The 27,706-nt window shown below is 27.6% G+C and overlaps 1 protein-coding gene across 6 annotated transcripts in view; it reads right to left on the bottom strand.

The window, feature by feature from the left end:
• Positions 1-452: 452 nt before the first annotated feature.
• Positions 453-27,706, bottom strand: part of LOC107443996 (TSC22 domain family protein 4) — a 290,113-nt gene continuing 262,859 nt past the window's right edge. For 3 of the 6 annotated variants that reach the window (XM_021145686.3, XM_021145684.3, XM_021145683.3), the window contains 3 exons: positions 18,859-18,924; positions 8,159-8,216; positions 453-3,797 (listed from right to left, as the gene is read on the bottom strand). In XM_021145686.3, the coding sequence (XP_021001345.2) occupies positions 3,561-3,797; positions 8,159-8,216; positions 18,859-18,924 (361 nt within the window). In that variant the 3' untranslated portion in view covers positions 453-3,560. The remainder of the gene's footprint in view (positions 3,798-8,158; positions 8,217-18,858; positions 18,925-27,706) is intronic. The other 3 variants (XM_021145687.3, XM_071178647.1, XM_021145685.3) reach the window with 1 other exon arrangement.

The raw sequence follows: 27,706 nt of genomic DNA on the forward strand, positions 1-27,706 counted from the left end.
TAGACAACAAACTTTGCTTAGTATCTAGTATCTGCTTAGTATTCCGCTGAGAGATAGGTGTTCCTTCACTTAATCAAATTCTGTCACTAAGCTATAATTGTTACAGCCAATTCGTTACCAAGGAGGAGGTTAGCAATGGAAGTTAAAGCTTTACTGTTTCTTGACAAGAATGTGGTCAGCATTATGCACCGACCTGTACTTCCTACTAAAGCTGAACTTAAGTATGGCCTAGGATAGAACCCAGGTCACATACAATAGCAGCCTCTGTTCAGATTGGAAGTACTTTCTATTATGCGTAGTCAGCATTAGATAATCACCAACTGGTTAACTCAATTCATTTCTCAGATAATGCTTGTCTTCCACAGTCAATATCTGATGCATAGAAAAAGCATAAACTTACTATTTAAATAAAATACTTTTTAAGTGTAATGAAATGAAACTGAAGAGACCAATTTAAATAACAAACAAGATTACTTTTATTTCACATATGTACAATAATGGAATAAATCATATCTTCTTTTACATTTAATAGGAAAGACAACACATCTATTTCTGCAACATGGTAACAAACATTACAGTGTACCCCTAAAGTATGAATGCCGAGTGAAGGCTCGTCACAAAAATAAATTTCTAGCTTCCTCTGAAATAAATCATGCCTAGTAAAGATTTTAGTATTCACTACATCTGCAGAGAAGTTCTTAGCAATGTTAATTAAGACCGTACACCAAGAGTTAAGTTTACACAATACACAGTCTTAGATAATCGCATGTTTCGATTGCAACTTATGAGCTTGCATGCAATTAGAAACTTTAAACCCTTTATAACAATTTATATCTTAAAATGCTCAAGTAGTATGCCTCATTATATGACCACCTTTGAAATAAATAGCGAGAAAAAGAAAACATATTTGAACATTTTGTGTCTTCTTATGTACCTGCTGAAACAGTTACCCTCTTGTTTCAGGAAAAATTTATACATTCTTCGGATAAATCATGAAATCTAGTATTTGAGGGCTATTTTCATGACTTTTTAGCATCTTCCAAAATTCATCAATGATGAAAAATTTGAAAACAATTAATTTGCTATGTAGTAGGATATAAGTTCAGGCACCTTTTGATGAAAATATCAGCTTCCGATGAAGCTTGAATAAGGCAAAAAGAGAGGAAAAGGAAACAACCTCTTCAAAATAGTATTTATATCACATTATAAAGCTTATGAAAACATCAGGTACTTACTGAACATTTGCTTTGTTCAAAGTTGTGCGCATACCCTTTTCAAAGCCTTATATATTCATATATCATGGCATTTAGAATACTGTATTTTTAAATGCAAAAATTTTTCGATTTAACAGGCAAAATGTAACTATTTCAGCAAGACACAGAGGCCCACTGCAATAGGATTCAATATTTAATGCCATCTTGATTATATCTTATATGGCACATAAGTGTTTTGTGCTTTTAATAAAAAAATAAACAATTCTAATCGCTTGTAACAATCTAAAACTATTTTTTTTCTTATGCTTGCCAGTGGAGAATACACAAACACATAAGAGATTAGCTTCAGTATGATTATGTACAATGAGTCCACTGTAGCAGCTGCATATACAGGCATGAGACTATCATACCAAATTGGTATATTATATATTGCAAAGGTATATTAATGAAGCATACTACAACTTTTAAACTTTTTTCATTTAACAATTTCACTCAATATGTATAGTAAGTATATATATTAGAAACAGAGTCCAAGATCTCCAAGCAGAGCATTTCATTTGAGTTCACAGAGGAAAGACAATGTTCATTCAGTAAAATATATAAAAAGTAAAAATAAAAAAAAAGAAGAAAAAAAAAACTTTATAGTTTTTGTATAAATATTATCTTTTTTTACCTGACTTGACAAACTTAATAGAAGGTTTAAGTATCACAGAACATTGCTTTGCAAGAGACAAAAAATAATCATTTAAAAACAGAACATACAACCAGCATGAAGGGGCAAATCAATGTGATATTAAAAATACAACTGGGTTAATAGTTTAAAATACATAATTTTAGAGCAATACATTGACATTTTAGGTTTAAAAAAAACTGTATTCATGTGTGACTCGAACAGCAATATTTTGTGGAAATATAAGAATTTGTCACAAGACCTAGCAGATATACAAGAAATCTGACACACTTCTTTATGGTTTGAGAAGAGAAGGACATCACGTGACAATTTTAACATAAAAACACAACTTTGGTGTTGCCTTTCGGTAAATAATCCATTGAAGTTTCTACAATACTCAAGTTCAGTGGCATTGCCACAACTAGTGAGTTTCCATCACTTATCCAGCACCGGTCAACAGTAATTGAAGCATACTTGCCATTTTTTTTATTATTATTTTTTTGGTACATTTCATTCATGATTTCAATTCAGTTATCACTCCAATATCACATACAGGAAAAATTCCTTTCCGGTAGAACAGTTTTCTTACATATTATCAATACATCCTTACAAGTGAATTTTTTTTTTCAATTTGCAGAAAAAGGTCTATTTTTTTTCAAAATACCAACTACTTTAACAGCAAACTAGCTCCTAATGTAGCTTAGCATGATTTAAGTAGCATTACTTAAGGTCTACGATCGGAGAACGAGTATGCTTCTTTTCTTCGATACTCAAGAAAAGCATTTTAATATGAAGGATGAAATAAAAATAAAAGCTGATTTTTCTTAACTTAAAATGCATGGCAGTAATCAAGCATCAACAGTTGTAAGAGCTAAAATGCAAACATATGTCCATCAACATAATAAAATAACCTTTCCCAAGCATTTAATTTGGTTATGTGCATCAATACCTAAGTTTCCCCTTGTTCAGGTACAACAATTAAGTTATAAGCTTAATATTTTTAAGGGGTTCATCCCCTCAATAACGACTCATCAATAAAAAGTGTTAAAATCACAAAAAATACAAGATTCAGTGGACAAAACTTGGCACGTAACTTAAATAGACATAATGTATATCACACAAGAATGACACAAGCTTTAAATTGGGAAATTTTTAAATACTAAAAAAAAAAAAAAAAAAAAAAAAAAAAAAANTAGCTTGACTTAATTTCTTGATGATACACAACACATTCTATTTTGGCTAGTAATGATTAGGCAAGAAATCAAGCCAAGGAAAAAGAAAAGTCAGTTAATAAATTTCATTTTAAACCGATATAAACAGTAATTAACAGCATCATTAACATGAACAATAACAATGATGCCACAAGCGAGGAATTAACCAATTTAAAGCTTAATGTGACTCTTTCTTCTCATCCACCCATTCTCTTAAATACTCACACCATTCTACACATGTCTTACCACTGAATACTTAAACAATAAAGTGAGACCACTTCAATTATGAAGGAAATAGCACATTCTGATGGATTTTAAATAAACTGAAAAAGGGATGTATATGTAAATTTTCTCTCTCATTTAAAGTAATTTTTTTTTATCAGTCAACCACCAACAAGGGTAAACTGAGGTATTGCTAGCAAACATCTCGTCTAATAATCTCGATAACGCATAGCTTGCTTTATCTTAAGTAGAAGAGGGTAAAACAGTTGCCACTGGTTGTTGCTTAGCAGGTCCTCCATTAGCTGGCTTTTTCTGGAATTGGTTATTCAGTTGCATCAAAGTCTCTGCAGATGCATTTGCACGAAGAATATCATTCTCGTGCTCTAACTGAGAGATCCTTTCAAGAAGCTCAGTTATTTTTTCTTTAAGCACCTCCACCTCTTCGCGCACTGCGAACATAAGATGACTTTTGACCAAATCCTGCAAAAAATTAAACAAAATAAGTAAAAATGTATAATGTAATTCATACAATATAAAAAACACTCTACAGTTAAGCTTCTACTCATAAAAAAATAAAATTCACTTTTTGATGCACTCTGTGATGATTCTGGCACAAAATTTACATCATTTTCCATTTTTTTTTCTCAAGTTATTTATTGTTTTTAGGTCATTTCTGCAATGTTTTTTAATTTCTATATCATTATGATTCGACAACTAGATTCACATTTTTTTGATCAGTTGATTATTTAGAATATTAAGAGCCAATTTTGGGGGAAATAGAGGCTTTTTAGCTGTTTTTTGTATGAAATAGGAGCTATAGTCACCTCATCACAATTATTGCAGCAAATATGGTAGCCAGTGGAGGATTGTTTCGACTGAATTTTAAAAATAAAATTCCCCAACAGGAAAATTTTAACTAACTCTAGATTGCATTTTGCAATGGGTGATTTAACATGCAGAATTTAGAATACACTACATTACATAAATAAATGATAAAAGCAAGAATTTGCACAAAACTCAAGAGAAAAAAAATTCTATATAACATAGTTTAATAGAGACTCAGTAAAGTAGTCTATCATCATAAACCTTGATTGTGATTGAGAACCAAAATTAATTTATACAGTAAGTTTGATCTTTAAAGAACATTTTATTGAACTACTAACATATAGTTATATTCAAGAAATTTGAAACGAATTCTTAGAAAAGAAAAGTTTTAACTAATTAACATTTTAATTTAAATCTATCTAAAAAAACATTTAACAAAAAATTCTTAAAACTCATTTACTTTGAACCTCAGGAGCTATTTATATTTATCAAGAATTTAGATCAATTTCAAAGATATTTCTGTTTTTTGGACAAAAAATACATTATTCCTGGACTTTCTTTCTTAGCCAAAAATTAAGTTTCCAAGAAAATTCCAAATTTCCATGGCCCAGTGGGAAGTTGTTAAAAGGAAGTTAAAAGGCCGGAAATTTGACTTAAGAAAAAGAAATAGAGAAACAACTGCAAACAAGTAAAGTTAAGGAAAAATTTGTAGCACAAATAAATGCTCCATAATTTTATCAACATTCATCACTCTCATAATAAACTAAAGAAAAAATCACAACATTATACCAAAAAAGAAAAGATAATTGTATACATATAAGTATAATAAAGGCAAATTTTATAGCAAAAGAATAAAATAGGTTTTTTATTTCGCGTTAGAGTTACTTCCTTCAAAACAGGGGATGTCACTTCAAAAAAAAAAGGCAAACAGTTTTATGTTTTGAAAACAAGATGCTTCTTCTATTTATAATGTGTCATTAGAAGCAGCAAAAGTTCCAAATATATTATTTAAAACACTATTTCCTTTTATGTTACTGCATATTAAGGTCTCTAAATTTTCATGCGGTTATGATCTTTATTTTAAAAATATAGGTAATTTTGGACTTCAGATTGACAATTAAAAGGGCATCTTGCATCATCATGTAAAAGACATGAAATTATTAAAATAAAGGATAAACATTATGTTAAAAATTGAAAATTATAATATGTGCTACAAATTAAAGGCACGTGCTAAAAATTTTTAAATTATTTTATAAACATCTAGTTTTCTTATCGCATTCTTTTTGTTAACACAAATAAATATGTATACATTCCAATATAATTATTATAATTCACAAACATTATAAATTATACAAATACTGTATATCCTGGTGCATAAGTAGATCCCTATTTTTGAGTATGAGATAGAAAATTTCTTATTGGCTTACTATTTTTCTTAAACTACTCATGTGAATCAAATGTTCCCTGAGGCAGAATTTATTTGGGCTTTCTGTGACCAACTTCCCTAGCACTAATATTTTGCTTTAAGATACTTTTAATTAGAACAAATATTATTTAAAAATAATAAGTTTAGTTAATAATATTATGTTCATGTAGACAATTAATAGTTTAAAGTAACAGAAATGTTGTGTTTACAAAAGTATAGAAAATGTATAAAAAATTTTAATTTTAATTCTTATGTTATAGATGATATTCTTGCATTTTGTAGACGGAAAAATGCACTAATTATTTCTTCTTTCGAATTTTGTAAATCATAACACAAATTAAAATTTGTACATAAATTAAAAACCGTGGAGTAACTCCCAAAATAAAGATCATGAATCACATGAATGAGACTTTTAACATAAATAGATACTCAAATAAGTGTACATAAAATATGGTGTTCTTTAAAGAAAAAAATAATGAAAGAAAGATCATAATTCTAGAGCAAACTATCTTTTCGTAGTTTATGAAATTTTTTTTTTAATTATTAATTTGAAACTGAATTTATGAAAACTATTTTTTTAATTAACTAGCTGAAGCCAGTCATTACAGATGTTTTTAAAAATCTCAAATGAGAATAGAAGAATCATGATTATTTCTTTCTGTGATTATTGATTCTGCGATAATGTCGCCACAATTCATCCTTGGGGCAAGTGTTATAGTAAAATCTTTTCAAAAGTGTTGACTCAGTAAATGAGAAAATAGAATTCATTGCAAAATGGAATCCATATGACAACATGGCTAACATTATTGAATCCACAAAACATGTTTTGAAATCTTTTAAATTTGTAGCTTTATTACAGTGCGTTTTAACAGTGTTTCATTTTTTGATAAACTCTAAAATATATTAACTTTTCTCTTTTTAATTTTTTTCTGAATATAATTTAAATCCTTATTTGTAAAAGAAAAAACTTCATAAGTAAACTACTAAAAAATTTGCGTTAAATTTTAAAATATATCTTTTGAATTCTGCCTATGACTCGTAGTAAAATCAGTAGATGTATTATATTCACTTATTTGAAATAAAATCAAAATATAATTTTTTAATTCATTGAATTTTCAGGGTGTGCAAGTACATTATCTTGACTCCCCTTCTTGCAAGCAACAATGTTATAATAAACTTTGAAATTATATTCATTGTTAAAAAATATAATAATAAAACTAGAAAGACTATTATATATTGTAGTTACAATATAACATAGTAGTTATATTACAAGTCGAAATTATTACATTTTTGGTCAATTTATATAGTTGAAATTTTATCAAAATTATCTTATCCCCTTTTCCCATGAAGTGATTAAATTCAAAACTGGAGCTTTCTCATTTTTTTTTTTTTCCAAACTCATTTCTTACAACTTATTTAGCTACTTACTACTGTTAATAAAAATGCCATATTTAATAATAAAAATTATAAGAGTAATTAATAGAATACATTAATGCTTTTCAACTAAGTATTATTTTTAACTGGTAGAAACTGTAGTTTTAGAATACATGATTAATATACCTAAATTTTTCATTTGTTTCTGAAATTTTTTTTAGTATGTACACAATAGAAATTTTTACAAACAATTTTAATAATTCAATTAAAATTACATTTTTCACAGATCTATAAAAGTTTGACCAGAAATTTAAGAAATAAAAGTAATAAAAATGCTTCATTCAAATTTCAGTTAAATATGATATAATATAAACACACACACAAAAAAACAGCAAATTCTCTAATTTCCTAGTAACTTTTTTTTTCTTTGTTACCTATTCTAATTACGTTAGTGTTAAATTTTTAAAATACAACTTTAGAGTTCTGCCAATGATTGATAGTAGAATCAACAGGACATGATTAACTTAACACTTATTTTTAAAATAAAACAAAATATAATTTTCAATCTATTGAATTTCCGCAATGCACTATTTTAACCCCCCCCCCTTGCAGACACCTATGTTAGTTGCTTAACAAAAAGAAAAGAGCAAATCAACTTTGAAATTATACTCATTGATAAAAATATATTAGTAAAACTAAGAATAAAAAAAAAACTTTATAAATACATGTTGGAATTATTACATTTTTAGTCAATGTATAGATTTGAAATTTTATCAATTATCTTACTCTTGGTTTCTCAACACATTTAGTAAAAACGGTTAAAAATACAATTATCCCCCCTTCCCATAATATGATTCAATTCAAAACTGTTAATTTAAATCTGTTAAAAGATATCATTTGATATCAAAACAATTTATTTTATAACCATTCAGTCCATGAAAAACTAATGTTTGGAAAAAGTTTGGAAAAGCAATAATGCTAAATCCAGTTAAGCAAACAAGAATAATTGAAATTTCTTTACAAAATCAAAGCTTTCAGATTTACAACAATAGAATTCTGCATTCTAATAACATAATAATTCGACATACAAAAAATATAAATTTTTTAATTAATATTAGCTTAATACAAAAAAAAAAAAGAAATACAAAAACAAAAAAGAATTTTCAAAAAATGAATACAAAAAATAAATGATACTTGTAATAAAATATATTCTCACCATTGCCTGTTCTATTTTATTGTCTATTGCAACAGTATTTGCTCCTGTAGGTGCAGCACTGGAAAAGATTAATATAATTAGAAATCAGTTAACATACAATAATGGGTCAAAGTTAGATAAAAATATATAAATAATATATTGGTTGTCACAAAGATTTGATTACTATAAAACTCATACTAAACATTTATGCTCCTTCAAATCATATTGATTCTATAAGTTTACTATAGGTACAAAATCAGATTATGTTTTCACAACTATCATAATTATGCACAGTATACAAAGCAATGGTATTAATCAAGACAATTATAATTATTAAATGCGTATTTAATAAAAGATAAAATCTTAATTTTAATTAATTAGAACTTAATATCATCTTCCTGCTTTTAATACTAGGTAATGAAACTGTATTTTGGACAATGATAACTTTTCAATGTAAATAAAACTACTAAGATACTCATTCAAAGATCTACGCTATTTACTGAATAAAATCTAAAAACTACACTTGTATTTAGAAAATGAAATTCATCACAAACACAATCTTAGACACCAAATATAAAGACGCGATCAGGAAGTACATATATTACTGATTAAATAAATAAATAAAACATGAATTATTCGCGATTCTGATTACAAATCATCGATTGATACAGAACATAAATTATACTCAATTATGAAAAAGCATTTAATAACGAAGAACATCAATTATGAATGCGGATCAGCAATTCGAATATTCAATTCACAACGAAAGAATGGGAAAAATTAGCAAATAACAGTAATCTCAACAGAGAACTAATAACAAAAAAGGAGACATCATTAAATTAAAAGGAAATAATTAAACAAAATCAAATCCAAAATAAAGAGAAAATAACTTACCAAATAAAATCATAAAAGAAACACATTTTACAACTGTCAAAAAAAAAAGCTTTTTAATAAAATTAAATATCACATACTGCCCGCAAACGCAAAACAAGGATGACCTTCTAATCTGATGGCCAAAATATAGAATGGGGAAACCCTCTTTAAGATATAAAAAAGCACGAATAACTGACTATTTAGAATGACCAAATTTTACGACAGCACAGAACAGCTATAAACATCATTACACCACAACCTCCGGTTAAAAACTAGAAGTTATACAATCTTGGTGATTACTCCCGCAGTTCAACCAGCTAAGAGCGTTACGTAATAAAAAATTGTCTTTATCTTTCAGAACAACGCTCTCCATTAGGGTTGCCGTAAAAAGAGGTTTCCCTGTTGGCGAAAGCTCAAAATGCTTATCTAGATCTTGGTCAAATTTTTTTCTATTCAGTAGAATTGAGAGTAGTCTTTAAGAGTTAGGAGATTGATTGAGATTCCAGTTAAAAGTTCTTACACATTAAATGCAGGAAGAGGAAAGTTCTAATTTAATCCATGAAAAAAAAAAAAACTTTATCACCAATTCTATTTCGAAACTGTGAGTTAAAAGGTATACACATCATGTAATTTAAAAATATATATTTCGCAATATTTAAGCACTAGATAGATATAAAAACTGTTCGATAAAATTAAAAGAAGAAAAATCTCAATTTTTATACAGCAAAAAAGCTCTCCTTAAACAAGAAAAATTCAACAAACATTTTTGTTAAATCTTCGAAGAAAAAAAAACAAGATTCAATACATGAATTAAAATATGGAATATAACTTAAGAAATGTTGCGTTCAATTTAATTATTTGCAGTCCTCGCATTACAATAAAATTTTACAAATCTCGTGTACAATAAAATTTTACAAAAAGATAACGGTTAAATTAGAACATTATAAATTACAGTCTAAATAAAATATTTTAATTCCGAAAAGTAATCGATGCGAAACAGTGGGAAAAAAATTAACCGGCAAAAAAGATGAACTTACAAATCTAGAAAACCTACCAACAATGCGCAAATCACGTGATACGGCAAAAGTTCTTGACGTCAGGGGTAGAGTTGGCCACAGGCCAAACTTAAACGAATAACGAAAGCTTCCCCAACACCTGATTGTTAAGATGGGTCATTCACCCTTTGCGTTTCGCAATACTACCACGCAATATTTTTAAGCCATGTTATTATAAAAAAAGGGCAATAATTTAAGCTTAGATTGAACAAAATATTTATTATTTGCGACCAATATTTTTATGCATATCAGTACGATAGCACTACATTTCAATTTCATCTCTATGGCAACATCCACACATAAATTCAGTTTTCACAAAAACAAACACAAATATCACTTCCGCTTTATAAACATCATTTCAGAACGTAAATAAACATAGGCTTCCCTTTCTCCTTTTTTCCCCTTCTTTTTTTTTTTTATTTTTTTTTAAGGTTGTTTACTTTCGGCTTTAGATTTAAAATTTTATAGATTTTAAATTACATAACATAATTATTTTAAAAAGTAGATGGATTTTTAAATTAAAGCAACTGACATAGAAATAAAATTATAGTTTCTAATTAATTGAAAAAAATAAATAAAGCAGAAATATTCATAAACTGAATTTATTGTTGTTTTTTTTAAGCACATCTCTAAAAAGTAATTCTAACAATTTTATTGCTTGTAAGAAAGAAATATCTCATACACAAGAAATTTTTCTGTGCACTAAAGATAATATTGATTCTTTTACGCTTTATATTAGATATTTATCTAACATAAAGAGTAAAGGAATATATATTATCTTTAGATATACATCTTTTTTTTATTACGTGTAAAGGAAACAAAGTAAAAAAAAAAGATTTTTATAATAACTTATTTAACAAAAAGTTTTTTTATTTAAAAACTTTTAGGTCACAGGTGAATCACCAGCAGCCATGTGCAACACTTGTAAAAAAATTGACTAAATTTAAAGGGGGGGGGAAGAGATCTAAAAGTCAAATATTTATAATATATATTAAATGAATTAGTTAAAAATTCGCATGCATTTGTTCTGTTTTAGAATACTATTTTCAGTAAAAAATAACAACGCATGCATTTGTTCTGTTTTAAAATACTATTTTCAGTAAAAAATAACAAACTCTAAATTATTATACGCGATTTCACATTCATTAAGCGATAAATTTATTCGGAATAATTTTTTTAAATAATCCCTTAAAATACAGTATTAATATTTTGAAGGGAAAAAAAAGGGACAGAGTGAGAGGGAGTGATCAAAGATCATGTGATAGAAGGAAATTAAATGTTGCATTAATAAATTGAGCCACGATGATATAGCGATTAAAGCTCCAAACAGTAATATGAAAGATCTGGTATTATATCCCTAGCAGCATCTTAAAGCCCTTTAAGCTTCAAATCGATGGGTACAAGCCAGTATAAGAAGTAAAGGCGGTTAACGCGCAATACTCTCTACGTTACTACCACCAGGTCGTTGGTCTTATCGCGACCCCTGATTGGCTGTTACCGCAATGCGTTACGACATCTGTATCATTGTTTATAAGAACGGTGTGAAGTAAAAATCAAAGAAATAAAAAAAGCAACTAAATTGCAATAATATTATTCCGTTATTCCTGATTTTGGAATAAAATTTCTGTAAATATTAATTTTTGGCATCTTTTTTTCCCTCTTTAACGGAGACGAAATGAACAAAAAAAATAATTACTATTGGTATACAAGTATTACACTAGCAGATGACGAATAATGAAAAGAAAATTTTAATGAAGAAAAAATAAACTGAATAATAAAAATAAATTTTGTCCTTCAACTCCTAAGTATGCAATAAATAACTAAATCAAAGAAAATGTTGTGTTATGAATTCAATTCCCAAATAATAACCAAAAATATGAATATTTGCCCATGGACGAACTTAACACTTCTTCCTCCTTTCATTGGGGGGGAAAAAAAGAACAAAACTACGATAACTAACAAATAAGATATTTATAAAAAGCATTTGTGGTTCTAAATTAAGAAAGAATTCCTTCCAGAAAGGCGCGGCATCTAATTGCATTTGCTCCAAGAAAACAAGGATGACTTAAAATAAACAACTAAAAAAAAAATGCTTTAATGGTTCCTAGAAATCTACTCGGAAAGCTGCAATTAACTCAGACAAATCCGCCCGAAACAGCTAGACTGCATGGCGACGGCACTCGGTAAATCCAGAATGAAAGAATAAGCCTTGGAGTTTTGCCAACATGAAACACTTCATAGAATTAAAGACGCATGGAGTATCTCATCTGAATACAAAATGAATTATGAACCAGACAATCTAGTGGAGAAATCATCTCATTAATATCTTTCAGAGCTCTTAAACCGAGTGGCTCTCAAACGTATTCGATTAGGAATATAATCCCTTCAACTTCTATCACATTTTGCACCTGTTTCATTTCTGGATCCGGTTTCTGACGATCCACGAAAAGAACATGGCTTTTGCACATGCTTTTCTGGAACATTCGATTCGAACTAGAAGTGATAGACGTCATACATTCCACTATATTAAATAAGGGGTCAAGATTCTTTTATTCGACAAATTAAAATTGGATGAAATTCGATTTAGGACAGCCAGAGGTTCTGACCCAGCTGACATTAGATGAACCTCTTCAGAATAATACAAAAAGTTTTTGTTTTTTTTCCTCTTGCACAAAAAGTTTATTTTTCCTTCCATTTTTCGAAATTTGATAATTCTATTGTTTTTCGAAATTCCAGGATATTTTTTGAATAGTTTAAAATACATGGACTTAAGAATAGACTTCGAAAAAAAAATAAATAATTAAATTTAAATATGCATAATAGAAGAAACAAAACAAAAAAGAAATTTAAATTCAATTCATTACTTTATAAGAAAAGGTATACATTAAAGTTTGCCATTTTAAAAGGGAACAATCGAATCCTCTAAATATATTTTGCACATTTGATGAAGATTTGGAGTATTTTTAGTTAGGAACAAACAGAAAAAAATAATTTTTCAATGGATTTGCCAAAACTACTTATTAAGTACCAAGAATTATTAATCTTAACACCTATACCGGACATATTTTAAATCATAATCTCCATATTTCTCTTATAACTCATAACAACATAAACTCGGATATTTCTTTATCCATTGGCAACACTATAGTTATTATTCATTTTGTTAGGTTATCTTAAGTAATAATTTAAGTAGTGTTAAATAATTAATAATATGTTAAGCATTTAGATTCATTTTGTTGGGTTGTCTTTTAATAATTTGAGTAGTGTTGATTAATTTAGATCATAAACGGTGCTATGGTGCCGCATACTGTCATGCCAGTTATTGGTGAGAGAGCTTGTCCTTTTCGAGCAATAGCATACATACAGAATATATTATACGATACTCAAGTAACTTATATCACAACAGAGATGGAAATCATTTTTATACTTTTGCTGCCTATTATGCTGAAATGTTCCAAACTCATACCTTACGGTGGTTTGTGCGATTTTGTTTGTGTGGCTGCTGGACACATTTTAAATTACGACGAAAATTTACTACATAAAGAACTTCTGACAATATTGCGGGCAACTCCAGAAAATAGTAAAAAATTGAAATCAAATTACTCCCGATCGGGCAACAGCTAGAAGTGAAGAAAATTTGGTTAATATATAGTGATTATATAGGTGTTTTATAATGGTATACTAATTAAGGTGTTCGGATTCGAGTAGGGGAGAGATTGAAGAATTAGAATATTTAAATACAGATCTATGCATTCAGCTTGGTTGCCATTTAAACTAATATGTTGAACAGAACAAGATAATTTTGAAAGGTGACCAAGCTGATCGCCAAAAGCGGCTAGTATAGTAATAAAATTCTGAAATCCTTATATACGAAAGTAAAAATGGCCTAAAACTAATGATTAAACATTGTTGGATTAATTGGAAACAAATGTTTATTATTGCATTAGGTACAATTCCAGAAGAACACAAAAAATTTAGGATAATGGCATTAAGCAATACTAACTTAACTTTGCATAAGAAGCGGCAGATTTTAACCAGAATGATAAGAAAATGTCATTTATATATTATCGGAATATTAATATTAATATATTAATATATTAATATTAATATATTAATATTAATATATTAATTATTATATATTATCGGTCATACAGAATATTTATTTACATTGAGTTTTCTGATGTTTTATAATTGGAGATTGTTTTAGAACGCTGCTATCCCCACTACAAATTCGCTCTCGTTAATTAGACATAAGAGAACAGTGCAATAAATTACAAAAAGATAAGAAAACAGTGTAATAAATTACAACTGTGTTAAAACAATTGTTTAAGCTTATCAACTGATGTGTTTGACAGTATGACATGAGAATAGCTTTTTCGTAATTGTGAACTGAACTAAGGTGTCCTTAATAAAGCATATATAAAATCTGAAGATTTAAAAAGATCAAAAATATTAAAAAAAAAAAAAAAAGAGATGTGGTAAGCTATACTAGTAAGCAATGCATTTAGCATAGTTCTCACCATTAAAGAAAAATAATATATTTATTTTAGAGACGTTTCATCAAGAATTTCCTCCACACAATTAAAATACTCAATAGATGGCAGCACTGCATCTTTCGCAACTTCATCTTAATATTAACAATTTTGGTAAAATTTAATAGGAGTCACTTAGTTCGTTTTTCAAAAGGATGATGTTTTGAAAAATTTTATAACCATTTGACTTATGAAAAATTTGATACCAAAACTATAAAAATGACCAAAAAGGCAAAAAAATATAGAATTTAACATTGTCGTATTTGTTTGTTTTAAACATTATTTACTGTACAAGTACTGCATTAATCATAAATTTAATACAGTTTAAGAACAAATTACTCCGGTTCTTCAACTTATAAATTCAAGGGTAGAAAAAAAAAACATAATAAAAAAAAAACATAAAACATTTTAACATAAATGTTTTGGAGGAAATAATAATTTTAGCTAAGTTTCTAAGTTACATATACTCCGCCCCATCCATCAGAAAACCTATAAAAAGTTAAACTTTTAATAGTAAAACGGTCGGATTTTTAACAATCTACACCCGGCTCACACCGACCACAGTGCTAATTTAAAATATCCTCAGTGGTAGACGGATCATGGGTTAGAGTCACCTTGCTGTCAAACTAACTGTGGGAGGATTTCGGGGTTTTCTTCACCATGTAACGCAAATGTAGATTAGTTCCATTAAAAAATTCTCCCCAAAGGCAAATTTCTCCCAATACTTGATCCAGGAGTCCTTGTCTTCTGGATTGGGTTCAAAATTACAAGGCTTCGGAGTTGAATATACCCAAAAAATTGGGTCGGCTGTTCAACGACGGTTATAAGATCTACATGCATAGTACGGTATTAGTGTTTTATATAATAAGATAGATTTTTAAAAAATATATATCGAAGAATTAAACAATGGATGTCAAACATAATTAAAAGTAACTTTATAAAAAACATATTAAGAAATAAATTAGAGAATAATATACACATATTCCATTTGAAAAGAAACTGTAATTTTTCATTAATATTTCTTAATCCATAATATTATTTGGCAGAACTAATTTTATTCTTATAATAACTAATACTATTTAATGACGGATTTGAGAATGCAATTTGCTGGAAACTTTTCAGAAGGTGATACACTAGTTTTTAAAACGTAACTAAATAAGCTAACAGGATTTAAAAGATTATTAATACACCACTCTGACCCGAGCACACTTTAATTTTTCATGTTTGTAGCATGAAAATGCAATTTTCAGTAATTTTCTTGACAGAAAAACATCGTTTCGAAATGTCAAGTGAATTTTTGTTGAGCGCCATCGTACATCTATAAGATCAAATAGATAACTAATTTGAAATATTTGTAATTGCAATTTAAATCAGTATTTTTCTTTTCTCTCTTTTCATTGGTGAATGAGAGATTGGAATTATAGACCATTGCTTCAGTTTAAGAGACAAACAATTAACTCAATATTAATGGCTCAAGAATCATCATTAATTATGATAACCTTGAATTAATAATTCGTGAAGGGAAAAGAAAACTTGATTACACCACATAAATCCAGATTTAAAAACACGCCCCGAATGAGTCAATCTAAGTTTTACTTTAATTATTTGGTCGAAGGCCATGTGCACTTTATAAATTTAGAGATAAAAAAATTAAAACAAAAGGCATTTCTACCTAAGAAAAGGACAATTCTACCAAGTGTAAAATAATAATAAATGCTTAAACTCATGCAATATACAATGCATAGTAAAATTAATTGGATAACATAATATTTTAAGTAAAAAACGTGATTGGGGTATTTGATGCATAAAGCCATTTTAAAAGCCAATGATTCATAAAATGGATGGATCATGGATTCCGTATGGATATAATGGTTGCTAACAAAAGTATGCCAAATAAAAAAAACATTGTTAAGTACAACATTTCATTAAAAAAAATTTTTTTTAAATCTCACATGAAGTAATAACAGTTTTTGCACTTTGCCTGCGTAATCTGTAAACTTAACTAAAACAAAGCGATTGTTATTTGTCTGCATTGTGTGGCAACTAATCAAAACAAAACGCTCAGTTTTTTAAATTTTTTTAAGAAGTGGCAAACGAGTATTAAATCTGCAGCTTGATTTAAAATAATAATTAACCGCTAGCAAGAAAATCTCGAATTACTTTTTTCTTTTTAGTAAATAAAATAATCCCTAGGTCATAAAACCTAAGACTTAGTATTTCAAGTCTACTAACGTACACATTTAAAAATTAATAAATTAAAATCACTAAAATTGTCTAATTTTAATCAAATTCTCCCCTGTTAACACGTAGTCGTAGAGGTAGTATATCAGTTTTATAATTAATTATAATTTATTTTCAATAATGAGTATTTTGTCTGACATCGAATATTAAGTTTTTTACTTTGTGTATTAATTAACCTTCATCAGTCAGACAAGAAAATTAACAACGATAGTTTCGCATGATCCTTTATTAAACCGATGTCATGATGCAAGTTAATATAACCTTCAGATTATGTTCATAAAATATAAAAATTATGAAAATGACACATATTTTCGTAACGCTGCAGTTCGAACAAAATTATCTTTGCAATTCGAACAAAATTTTCTTAACTGTTAAAGATCTTTTTTGATAGCTAAATGTTTTTTAAATTTTTGATTCTAGCTTTTTTGATTGCTGAATCCAGCTGAATGTTTTACGTCAATTGAAACGGAAATTTTTAAAATTGTAATTCTCAACGACTTGTCCTAGAGTAACTCGGCGAACAATTAGAGAACTGTTATCCTTTATTTTATATTAAATTCTTCTATTCGATTCTTTATTAGTTCCTAATGCTCAGTGCGAAAAACATCATTCATAAATATTTGTAACTAAAAAAGAACTTAAAATCAAATTCTATACGCATATTAAATTAGTGTTTTTAAATCCTTCTAGAGCTTTACATGCACAACGAAAACGTGATTAGCCCTACGTATGGTATACGTAATGTTAAGTGCACAATACGATAATGCTTGATTAAAAACTTCATTCACATCAAAAATATGCGAATTAGAAATAACAGTCGATAAAAATAGGCGCCCATTTCCCAGAGTTGTCATAGGTGAATGAGGAGAAACATAAATGATATGAAACATAAATCGTTAAGTTTGTAACGGAAAAATTAAGGCGGGGAAACAAAACTAGAAAAACTACAGTAGTAGATATGTCTGTTATCAAGAATACGAGAAATTCTCAATCGCTACACATGGTTGAAATTTTTGGTATAAATTCACTTTCGACAATATCAGAATTATTTTTACCCAAGTCACATCAGCTCATCTTGATTCCTTGGAATCTTTGGTTATTCATGAATGCTAATTCCCTTGTTAACGACATTAGTTCCTCGCTACCTCTCTATAACGCACTAAAATGCATTTTACCCTAATTTGTCTCTTACGTTTTTTTTTTTTGCTTTGTTTTTTTGTTCTGTTTTGATTTTTTTCTCTCTCTCGGCTATTGTAGTTTTTCTTATTTTGTTTCCATTCTTTATTTTTTCGATGGCAACTTTACGTTTTATATTTCAAATCCGTTTTGTTTCTTTTCATTCATGTCTGGCAATGTTCGGCAAGTTTGAAGGCTTGAAAGATGTCAACTGTAACTTCCAATTTGCAGGAGTGATAGTGAGCCCAACTCAAAAATCTTGAAAATTTATTTTAAAATCATTAATGAAGCATTTCAAAAAATTAATGTCTATATAAATTTGAATCATTGATATTTTCAAAACATGAAATTCTAAGTAAATTATATGCAGCATAATTTAAAATAATAATTATGTATAATTTTACTTTTATCTTTAACTATATTTATTATTCTATAAACAAAAATATTTGCAAATGGAAGAGATGCCTAGTATAAATTCTAGTTCTAATATTTTTAAATAAAACATACAAGAATTCTTATGTATAAATGTGATCAATGATTTCCAGAAACTTCCGGATCCGGAAATCAGGATTTTTCCCGAAGCACAATCAGCCCTGTAATTTGTGTATTTTTGAAGCAAATGAAGTTTTTAATCAAGTACCGCTTCAGTTTCTTGGGATTATTTATTACAGTATATTAGTTCAAAACTTTTTAAAAAAATAGACATGCAAAAAAAAAATTCTAATATAGACTTATATCATTCTCAATAACAAACCACGTTATCAATGCATGCTTAATTTTTTTCATCTATGATTAATAGTCTACTTATTATAATTGCAGTTAACTATAGATTGTTTTTTATTACCTTCCTGTTGAGGGATCAACCTCTTGTCCAACCTCAGAAGGAATCTTTTCGGGGGCAGTTTGGGAACTAAAGGGAGCAAAACATTCAAGTTAAGGAACAATACACACACAACAGGAAATTTTAATACAAGTTTAGAATAGAGAAACGTGCAAGGGAAAGGTAAAGAATAAAAAAATAAATACATTTCTTAAAACACTAGTGCAAGCTTATATGATATCGTGCAAGTATAAAACTATTTTTATAATACAACAAGAGACTATAGTATTTTGCTGACATTTTTCACGACAATCGCTAATCAATATTTATTGTTCCTAAAACATGGAAGAAAGACAATTTATACATAAAAATATTACATCATTTGTTGTTATTAGAAATTTTTGAAGCAGCCACAAGTAAATTTTTTTCCGAGTTTATAAATTTAAAATGTAAATAAATATAAATCATGCTAATTTTTCATTAAATTTCTTTTTTTTTTCATTCTATTTTAAAGATAAATTTTTTGTGGGTAAAATGCTCATGTTGAATTTATTGAACAATGCAAATTAACTAGTTCGACAAATAGCGAAAAGAAAAAAAATTTATATAATTTTTAAAATAAATACTAAATGGAAGGTTATTGATCAATTTCAAGCGAAAATGTCCGACTTTTACGGGTTTTCAAAATAAAATTAAGGGTCATATATTGTTTAGTACAGCAAGTTTTCATCTGAAAACACCGTTTTTTACTCTATACGCAAATGTAGGAAACAATTTAAAGATAAATTATTTTAAAAAAATGCTTCGATTTGCAGTAAAATTTTTACAATAAATAATTGTAAAGAATGTAAAGAACTTACAAGGGAAACTAGGGAAGTGTGACTCGCCAATATTAAAATAAACTAGTGGGATGTATGCCTATAAGGAATAATTTTAGGGGGAAACTTTCGTTTCGGCCCATAGAAGGTCCTATGAGAGATAAAAAATAATTCAATATGCAGAAAAATCGGTATTTTATTACTTCAATGCAGGCTATTAGTTATTGTAATTGCTCATACTCCAATTAAATTTGTGGTACTTTCACGTACTATATAATGCATATTTATTGTCAAAATTGATTTCGAAAATTTTATTTATCTGTAGTTTATCAGAAAAACCTGTTGGGTTAATTTAAAAAAAAAAAAAAATTGACATCAAATTTTTTAAATTTCTTTCTTAAAAAATTTTCCAAATTAATTGGAGTATGTGATTGCAAATCAATTAATTAATAATTAATTAACAATTAATTAATAATTAATTAATTTTCCGAATAATTTACTAATTAGCAAATTAATTAAATATCAAATTAATTACAAATTAATCGGATTATGAGACAATTACAATAACTAATAGTATGCATTGAAGTAATAAAAAACGGATTTTTCTATATATTGAATTATTTTTTATCTCTCACAGGACCTTCTATGGGCCGAAACGAATGTTAATTAAANTATATATATATATATATATATATATATATATATATCGTTAAAGTATATTATATGTTAAGAGGGTTATTTTACAGGTCTTTAAAAACATAAGATTTCAAAATAATAATAAATAAAATATAGATGAATTTCTTTAATTAACCAGTAAATAAAAATGTCATTTAAATTTAATGGATCATATGGTTTAATCAATAAAATATTTCATGCAAATATTTACAAATATTTTTTCTTTTAAATAAAAACAAGAACAAGTAAGTATAAGTTAACAAAAGTTCAAATAATATTTCTTACGCGAAGAATATAACATACTATAAAATATATATATGAGTGTGCTGCGACCTCTATCTACCCTAACAAAAGGGCCTCCTAATTCGAGTAATTTCTGAGGTTCAGCCCAGGGCGGTTCAATCAGCACCTGCGCTGACATAAATTAATACGACCCTTTGACACGACAAAATAAACATTTAAGTTTAAAAAAAGTCAATTTTAAATTCCACCAAATATAAGAATCTCTGCTTGCTGAATTGTTTAGCAATATCGTAGATAAAATTTAGGTATGGAAAAGAATATTAGATCTAAAATAGGGTTGTAAAAAGTCGCCATATAATTGACCATTTTATTAACCCGTTTTTAGCAGCCCACTTAAGAACAAAAATTTTACGAACGTTACGTAATATATTAAATTGGAAACGATAATTTTCTTAATGACTTACGATCGTTTTCAAACGAATTGAAATTCGACAAAATTCTTAAACGATTTCATGTAGTAGTAGTAATTTGTAGTGAACCGAAGAAAAATCAGGGCATTTTTTTAAAAATTTCAGTTCAGGAAATTTTTGGCACAGTACATATAGATGTATACCAGATTAATTTAGAGAAAACGACAAGTAAAAAGTAAAATTTGCTCAACTTCGATCAAATAAACACCTATTTTATCGCAAATGAACAATAATATATTCTTTTCTTTTAATATCGGAATCACTTTGTTTTTAGAACAGAAGGTTCTAAGTTTTCAGAATAATTTTATTAAGGAAGAACAGAACAGCAATCGGGAACAATGAATAAAATTTTTTATATTAGTTTCAATTAAAGAATAACTATTATCAATTAGTAAACGTTCTTTACACTAAGATTCATAATCAAGTGCAGGACTATATATTAATCCAATAATTACTAAAATAGAATTTCAATAATCTCTGAACATAAAACACAGCAAATGTGCGGCTTAACATTTTTGTACAGTGTATATAATTTGCTGGATGATCCCTTTTTTCACCGTTTAAAAATTCAGTGATATGATTTCTTTATTCTTGATTGCAATCAATGATAAAAAAGGTAGATCTTTTCAAGAATTAGGAGGAAGGAACTAAACTCAACAAGATTTGTTGCTGCATTTGCTGAAAAATAACAAAGAAGCGTATGGACCCATAACACACCAAATCATAAAAATTTGATTATGTAAATTTGCTTTTCGGTTTTTTTTTCCTTTCCTTTTTGAATTAAAGAATTGAATTTTCAAAAAGTTCGAAACAATGAATTGAGCCAGAAAGAATATATACGCTGAACCATGTACAGACGGTCGGTCCCTCAGATTGAATTTTAGAATTTTGCAATTATTAATAGCATTATTAATTTTAAAAAAAAACTTAGTATTGATAAATCTTTCTAATATAAAATGTATTTTTCAAAAAAAAAAATCCGCACTGAATTGTTAGAAAAAAATATGTTCTGAATACATACAAAAATCAGGAGTGTTAAGACAAAATTCTAAAAATCAGGAAAAAATAGTTTTATTATGAATATCAGGACAACTACCAGGGGTCTGTCCAGACATTTTGTGAAAGGTCCGTTTTTCATGAAATTGTGAAAAAATTACTCACATTCTTTCAACCAGGGTCCGCTTTTATGAATTTGTGCAAATAGGGTCCGTTATTGCAAAAAAAAAACTTTTTCAAGGAGTTTTTAAATTGTAAAGACATACAAGATTATGCTCAACACTGTAAAATTATAATTAAAAAAATTAAATTTTAAAAAATAAACAACAATTGCTGCTTCTAAATTAGAGATGCAACATACAAATATTTGGTATTTAGCCTATACTGCTGAACGCAGAATATTAATTTCGGACGAATAATGGAAGAATCGTCTGCCGAAGACAAAACTTAATTCGTTTACATCCATCTTTCTTGTTTTTTGCCCTGGAAAGGGTTTATTCGATTAACAAAATAATAATGAAGATAAACAAATTTGTGAAGGATCCGATTAAAAGAAAAATCATTTTGCGAAGGGTCCGTTTTTAAGTTAAAATATTTTGTGAACGGTCCGTTTTTATGAAAAGATATTTTGTGAAGGGTTTCGTTTATCTTCTAAACAGACCCCTGACTACGATCACTGTGTTAGAAATACTTAAAACAAATAAAATCATATTCACAACTTCTTTTGAATTATAATATATTAGTATAAATATTAGTTTAAAAAATAAAATAAAAAACAGCTAATGATATGGAAAGTAATTCAATAATATTGATATTACATAAATCAAACCTAAAAGAAAAACAAAATTAGAAGACCTCATTTTAAAGAAAAACTTATTCACAGCTATAACTGCAATTTAACTTAGTAGCACACTTTTGTCATTTACATAATCAACGCGGAAGTGATGTCTTTATCATCTTTAACAAAGCATTTAGTGACGGCTGTCAATAAAAACTACTCCACTTCTTGAATATGAGATTGATTTAATAAGTTACTGCAGGGCATGAATAAAGGGGTATTATATAATAAGGTTAATAGTAAAATTTTAACGGCGTTTAGAATAAATAACTTCTTCATTTTAAAATTTCTTGGTTAGAAACGGAAAACACTGGTACATATTCTTAGAACGCGGTTTAATAGTTACAGTTAAGTTGCTAACCTAGTTAAACCTTGTGCTGTTAATGGATACAAATTTTTACATATTTCGTACAATTAAAGAATAATTTTTCTTTCTTTTTTTGAATAAAAAGGAAACCCCAGCGGGTATTGTTTTACAATATAATAAGACCATTACAATTGTTGTAATCTAAGGATTAATGGTTGTACAGTAAAAGGCTACGGCTACATCTACATTTTGAACAACCTGTTAACCATTATTATAAAATAATGTTTTAACAACAAAACGATATTTTTTGATATACTTAATTTTATTTTTTAAAAATATAAATTGTAATTATCATAACATTATCATAACAATATTTAAAGTACACAATATTAGTATAATTCTCAAATTTTCGCTTATAAAATTTCGTTTCTGATTGTGATTTTTAGAACGAAAATAAAACAAAATCGAGACAATTTTTAGCAACCACGAAAGTTCGAAGTTGTGTAACATTTGAAAGGACAGAGTGTTTTCAGGGTTTTATAAATCTTTCTTTGAAGCAGAATTCTCAATTATCCTCATGTTAAATGTTCAATTCCTCATGTTAAATGTTCATTAAAAAGTTGGCAAAAATTGAGGATAAAATACTTGATGGTTGATAAAATTGATGAAATATTTGATAAAATTATTGATGGCTGTACTCATAAAAACACACACAATTCTCCTAGAGTATGGTATTTTTATTTCACCAAGTTTTTCTTACATAGTTGTGTGAGAAAATTACATAAAAATAAACATTTAACATTCACATAATAAAATGGAGTTAACGGACAATTAAACTGATTTTTTTTCTCTTCCTTAAACTATAAAAGGAAAAGGTCAAGTTGTGAAGTTGAATAGTGAATTCGGGGGGAAAAATTACCGCTTGAAAAAATATGTTAACATAGGTTCGCGATTTTCACATTTTACCTGACAGAGGAAGAGATCTAAAATCTTCAAAAATAAGCTTTTGTAAAATTTAAATATATAAATGACCCCTTAGATCAGTGATTCCCCAGTTCTTTTTTACTATGGAACACTAATAAATGATCGAAGTTCTTTTCGCGAAACCCTGACTAAATATATAAAAAAAAAGTTCATTAGAAGCTGTGAATATACAAGTACTAACCAGAAAAAAATACCATTAATTTTTTGTAAATGTTTAATGCGAAGAAGGAAACATTTTGAACTCTAAATTAGTTCTTGATTTGTGCCTATACTGAAAATGAATAAAATAGATTGAATTATGATTTTCACTGCTATAAATATCGAGAATAGTTAACGGAGAAACAAAATTCTTAGCTCTTGAATTTGACCATTATATTTTAACTGAAAAATTCCATGAGCAATACTTAGGGTACTCTTTATAAATGTATATTCATTTCATAATTTGTGTATAAATTGCTATTGAAAAAAAAATTTTTTTTTTTAAATTTCGCTACTCTCCCGTTTGTATTTTACACAAAAAATTTTTTTTAAACAATTGAAATAATAAATAAATTATGAATCATTGATTGGATATAAAATAATTATTAATGATAAAAAAAGGCCTATCTCGAACTCCTTCGATCCTTCTATGGAACCCAAAGGTTCCGCGGAACACCATTTGGGAACCGCTGCTTTAGATAGCATTGCCCATATTTGAATAAGACGAATACTTTTTTGATTACTAATTATTCACAAAATATCTTTTCATAAAAACGGACCTTTTACAAAATATTTTAACTTTAAAACGGACCCTTCACAAAATGATTTTTCTTTTAATGTATTTTTCTTTAAACAAATATGTTTATCTTCATTATTGTTTTGTTAATCGAATAAACCCTTCCCAGGAGGGGGGGGAGAAAGACAGAGATGTAAACGAACTAAATTTTGTCTTCCGCTGACGCTTCTTCCTTTATTCGTCCGAAATTAATATTCTGCGTTCAGCAGTATAGGCTAAATGCCAAATATTTGTATGTTGCATCGCTTATTTAGTAGCTGCATTTGCTGTTTATTTTTTAAAATTTAATTTTTTTAATTATAATTTTACAGCATTGAGCATAATCTTGTATGTCTTTGCAATTTAGAAACTCCTTGAAAAAGTTTTTTTTTTCAATAACGGACCCTATTTGCACAAATTCACAAAAGCGGACCCTGGTTGAAAGAATGTGACTTAACGTTTATTTTATATTCACAAATTACGAGTAATTTTTTCACAATTTTACAAAAACGGACCTTTCACAAAATGTCTGGACAGACCCCTAGTAAATTGTAAAATCTGCATTCAAACATACAATAATATGTATGGAAAGTTTTACCAAAACTTTAATTTGAATTAGAGAACGAGTAACAGAGTTAAAAAACAAGAATTTCATATAACTGGTTACAATTCATTCTAAGTCAAAGTCGCCAATTGAAGAAAAAGGAATTTTTAGGAGGTACTACTAGAAGGATTGTATTCATTGAGGCAAAGAAATAAAAGAGAATGTAAGTGACCCATTTATTTCGTTCACAAACTGATCATGCCACGACCTATTTTTCTTTTTTTCTTCTTTCCGTCAGCCAATGAGGATACTAGCGCCAGAAATGATTGTTCTAACTTCCCGGTAAAACAAACCAGATGAAACCAGACAAAAAAGACATTAATTCGTTCTTTTATCTTATATTTACAAATAAACAAATGAAATATGAACGACATTGAATTAATATCAACAATATGATATATAACTGCATTTAATGAAATAAAATAATACATAAATTAATTCTCCTAACGTAATAAATTAATATGTTTGCAATAACAAGCAAATTAACAACAAGTTAGCAAGAAGAAGAAAAAAAATTTAAAAATATCGAAATTTAACAATTTTCGTTTCTTTAGCATCCAATATTGTTATCAGTTTTAAGCATTATTTTTAACAATACAAAAAAGAATGTACTTTAATAAGAATTAAGTAACTAAATAAAACAATTAATTAATTAAAGTAGCTTTCATAAATTGCAAATTAAGATGATACCAAGTTATACGCCAAAATATTTGGTTTTAAGTTATTATTTATGCAACCTATGGTTTTCTTTTTTAAATGGTGATAAGGGTTAAAATATTTGTAATTTAATTCTTTATTTATTTATAAGTTTAAAAAACAGAGAAAAGGCAAATCGGTATTATGATTGTTCTTAGAATTTTTTGAAAATACCAAACATTTTGTAAAAATAATTCCCCCCTACTCTAAAATGGAACATTTTTTTTAACAAGTTACTTTTTTAAATTGCGATAAAGTTAAAAATGTCTGTAACTTACTTCTTCATTTTTTCAAAAACGAGAGAGAAAAGGCAAATCGAGTTTCAGTATATTTTGAAAAATGCAAAACATTTTGTAAGAACAATCCCCCCCCCCTTTTTTTAAAGGGAACTAGTTTTCATAAGCCTAAGCATCGAAAGATAAGACTTGATTTAGTGACATTCAGACATGACATATTACCATCAACTAACTAATTTCATCTTAATAATAAATAAAATAATCTAGCAAAGATAATTCCATAAAATTTCCTAATAAATGAAATGGCATTCCTCCTATTTTAGCAATGTAGCCTTGAGCTGTTCTAAGTTGAAATTCATTGAAAATTAAACAATAGGCATATGTTTTTATTTTAAATATAATAAAAAATACACACAAAAAAAAAGAACATTAACGTGATATACTATTACAAAGAGATTTACAAAAGAAATAAAAAAATCTTTAAATTTAATTGTCATATCACCTACATTTTAAATTGTGTAATTCATATCCATTAAAAAACGTTTTTAAATTACTTAAATTAATCAAATAATTTATCAACTCGGACAAGCCTTATTTTAAATTTATATCGATAACATACATTATTTTGATATTTGATCATACATGGTTATAATTTATTTACAATGCGAAGTGTGTAAATCTATAGTTGCGTTTTACAATCTACACTCATTTATTAAATTTAAAGCCGAAAGCTTGTGTTTAATTTTTTAAGTTTATTTTTCTTCTATACTTTATGCACAATTGAAATAGACAACAAAGGCAAGATAAGTTACATTTAAGTAACATTATTTGATACACGAAATAGATTACTTCAATATTAAAATGAGTTAGTACAATAATCATTCGTTACAATGCAATAATTTCAATAGGAAAAACACTTGACATTATGAAGGTCGTCATAAGATATCGGAACTGACTGTGTTAAAAATTTAAAACCATTGCTTTTTACGGAGCTAAATCCATCGTTTTTAAGCGATTAAATAGCACATTGCAATTCATTTTCACGTGATTTAGGAAGAACATTAGGTACTGTTTTGATTTGGAAAAAAATTTGTCTACTACAAATCGTTAGCATGTTATTTATTAATCACACTAGATTCGCACAGGATTAGTATCATTCTACGTAAACAAAATATAATTGCAAATATTTCATTTATTTCGGTAATTTATTCAATATGTAGGTATTATAGTTTGGCTGTTATTTTAAAGTAA

The sequence above is a fragment of the Parasteatoda tepidariorum genome, chromosome 3 (genome assembly GCF_043381705.1).
Source record: "Parasteatoda tepidariorum isolate YZ-2023 chromosome 3, CAS_Ptep_4.0, whole genome shotgun sequence".
NCBI classification, from domain to species: domain Eukaryota; kingdom Metazoa; phylum Arthropoda; class Arachnida; order Araneae; family Theridiidae; genus Parasteatoda; species Parasteatoda tepidariorum.